The sequence below is a fragment of the Lupinus angustifolius genome, unplaced genomic scaffold, assembly GCF_001865875.1.
Source record: "Lupinus angustifolius cultivar Tanjil unplaced genomic scaffold, LupAngTanjil_v1.0 Scaffold_945, whole genome shotgun sequence".
Taxonomy (NCBI): domain Eukaryota; kingdom Viridiplantae; phylum Streptophyta; class Magnoliopsida; order Fabales; family Fabaceae; genus Lupinus; species Lupinus angustifolius.
The window spans coordinates 1-3,039 of NW_017728268.1; the positions used below are offsets into that span (position 1 = coordinate 1).

Here is a 3,039-nt window from a genome sequence, read left to right on the forward strand (position 1 = left end):
TTTGTAGAAAACCAAAGTTTTCTTCATACCAACAAGTGCACAAGTTTTGGAGCTATAGATTTCCCTGTCTTTCCCAGTAGCTTTCCAATAACCGCTTTCTGTTGCCCTATTAGTACGTAACCCAGTTGGGTACTTCCTGTCACGTAAGCTAAAGAAGTACCACTCCTTCTCACCCATCTTCGCTTTCCCTACAAACAACAACATAAGTTAGGAAACTGATCTAACTTGTATTGAAGTTGGGAAAAAGAACAAGAGTTTTATGTTTATATACCTGGGAGCTGCCATGGCTCACACTTGTTGAGGTCAACTTCAGCTATGGCTCTACCAGTGAAGGTGTTGTCTAGGACCTTCTTGAGGAGATAGTATGTGATAAGCTCCTCATCAGTGGGATGGAAACGAAAACCAGGTGGTAAGAGTGCATCATTGTTGTCAAAATGGTGGTGGTAGTAGTTATCCATTGAAAACAATGATAAGAGAGAAATGTCAAGAAAGAGTGAACTAGAACAAGGATTTGAAAATGTTGGTTTCAAAATAATTGAAGGCTCTTCATTATATAGGAAGGGAAGTGAATGAGGGTTTCTTTTTTGTTTTTTGCTTTGGGGTGTGTGTGTTTATTCTGTTGTTTATAAGAGAGATTTTTTAAGTGGGATTGGATTTGAGGAATCGAGTGGCAGAGAGGAAAAGACGAAATAATAAGGGATGATATGGCTGGAAATATGTGTATGTTTTTCTCTGTACTGTCCTCTTCTGATATCTCTCTCTTTCTCTATCTACTCTCCTCTGCCACCGTCCCTATTATAATCCACAATTTCACATAGCTAGAGAGAGAAAGAGTGTGATGTGTAATGTTACAACTTTAGATGCATAGGAGTCTCGTGGTTCTATAGTGGAGAAATTATTATAAGTTGGAAGCTCAATCAAATTAGAAGTTCAACCAAATTATCATCAGAAATAATACTGTATTAATAATTTAAAGTTACATAAGCTTATTCTAAGCTAATAATAAAAATCTGATTTGGACAATTCGTACTTAAACCAGATCATAATTTTATCCTGAATGCGTGCGTGTGTGAAAAAATGTACAGGTACTCCTCTGTCAGTAAAGAAATTACATGGGGTGGGAACAGAAAGTCGTTTTATTATCACAAGCTAGGGAATAGTAAAATATTTCATATAAGAGAAAAATAGTAATAAGAAGAGGAAAATAAAATAAATGAGAGAGTTTGATTTCACTTATCTGAATAAAGCTGTTTCATATATCCTCTGTCAGCACAGCACATATTAACTAATCAGAAAGCCATGTTTATTACACGCCAACTCCCTACTCCTACCCAATTCTTTCTACCTCTCACTTCATTTTCCAGAAATTCTGCTACCCTTGTAAATTCTTGTTTTTCAGGATACAGACTCTTCCAAATTTTTAAACATGAGGATTTGTTCATCTATCAAATCCTATCCAATCCATCACAATCAGCAACACCATTGAGAGAGAGGGGCAAGGTGATGCTATAACTATTGCTAGGTGAGTGTGAATCATTGATGCAATGAGAGTTTGACACATCATGCTCTGATTTTGAGACCACACAAGCACTTCTCTCACAGGCTTTACATCACATCAACTCTTCAATCTGCATGCTGAGGTCTTCTCCCCAAAACAAACTTTATATAACTAGTATCTTCATTAATCATTAACATTGTACATTCTTATTATGAACTTCCACATTCTTTAATATATATTTTTTATCATCTATGCATTTATAATTAAATTTTGCTACCAACTTATTATGCTATTGTACTAATTTTGCCTTTTCATGAAAACAAATTTATATTAAATGTAATAGAAATCTAGCTTCTCTTTTCTTTCTAGCGGTGAAGGCACTTTTTGCAACAGTGATTCCATAAAAAGCATAAAATTCCTCGACGATTTTCTCCACTCTAGGTTGGCTAAACCCTTTCAGGATTTTGTCCTAGCATCCCATGATCCCGAAGTTGCAACCTTTTTGGCTTGGAACTCACGGTTCCTATGTTAAGTCCCTCTCGTGCCACCTTCGTTATGCGAACCGAATCGTGTATTTATCTGTGTACCCAAAAAGTTTCAAACTTTTTTCTTTTTCGTATGGGGTGGTGAGGAAAAAATGACATTAGAAAAGGGTAAATGGCTTTGAAAAGTGAAAACTGTTAAGAAAACACAGAAACTCATTACAGATGGTGGCACACTCTATGTGCCTAATCGCATGTGATTGATGGACGTCGACTAACCCGTCCGGTTCAATCGAACCGGGTTGACTTTTTTGGTTAAAAATTTAAAAAATTATCAAAATGTTTCTTTTGCAATTTTCCTGAAATATTTTTTTACGGTTTATTTATTAATTTGAAAGAATACAAACAAAATAAAATTTGTATACATTACGAGAGGAAAAGGACAAGGTGGGGTGACGAGTGCTGAGGTCATACCCGCCGCCCTTAGGCTGCAACATTCTTGGGGTTCGTGCGGAGGAGGGGTCAGAATTAATAATAAGGAATAATGTGGGGAATATTTTATTTTATATAAAGGAGGGACACTCTGACGTGTCAGATCTTGGTTGTAGCATTGCAACTCAGCATTAGTACTGATAGATTTTGATTTTCTCTGTGAGTCATGAGTTTCAGTCTGTCTTAAAATTAAAGTAGAAAAATTATATAAAATATAGTTCTTGTGTTAGAGAGGATAAAATCCAATGTAAAATTTGCTTGATTGTTCACCAACAAGCTTAACAAGCTTACAAACACATGAATCGAAGAAGAAAAAGAAAGGTAACAACCGTGGTAGATATTCAACAAAATCTTAGGAAGGCAATAATATTTAATTAAATAAAAAAATATAAATAAACATATATGATGATCAAAGATAAAATTTTCAACTATTTTTTCAATATAAATTACTATGTTGTTTGTAAGAAATTCATCTTCTATCTTACTACGTAATTTTGTTTAATTGGTTATACCAAAATGATATTTATGTAGTGGTTGAATCATAATAAATAAAATAATACGAATAAC

The 3,039-nt window shown here is 34.6% G+C and overlaps 1 protein-coding gene across 1 annotated transcript; it reads right to left on the bottom strand.

Annotated features, from left to right (window-relative positions):
- Positions 1–6: 6 nt before the first annotated feature.
- LOC109341931 (protein CUP-SHAPED COTYLEDON 2-like) lies at positions 7–1,066 on the bottom strand (the record flags this gene model as incomplete). The annotated part of the gene is made up of 2 exons (XM_019579905.1): positions 272–1,066; positions 7–188 (listed from the first exon to the last, which is right to left on the bottom strand). Coding segments are annotated over exons 1-2 (369 nt in total), but the record flags the coding sequence as incomplete, so codon positions are not given.
- Positions 1,067–3,039: the final 1,973 nt, after the last annotated feature.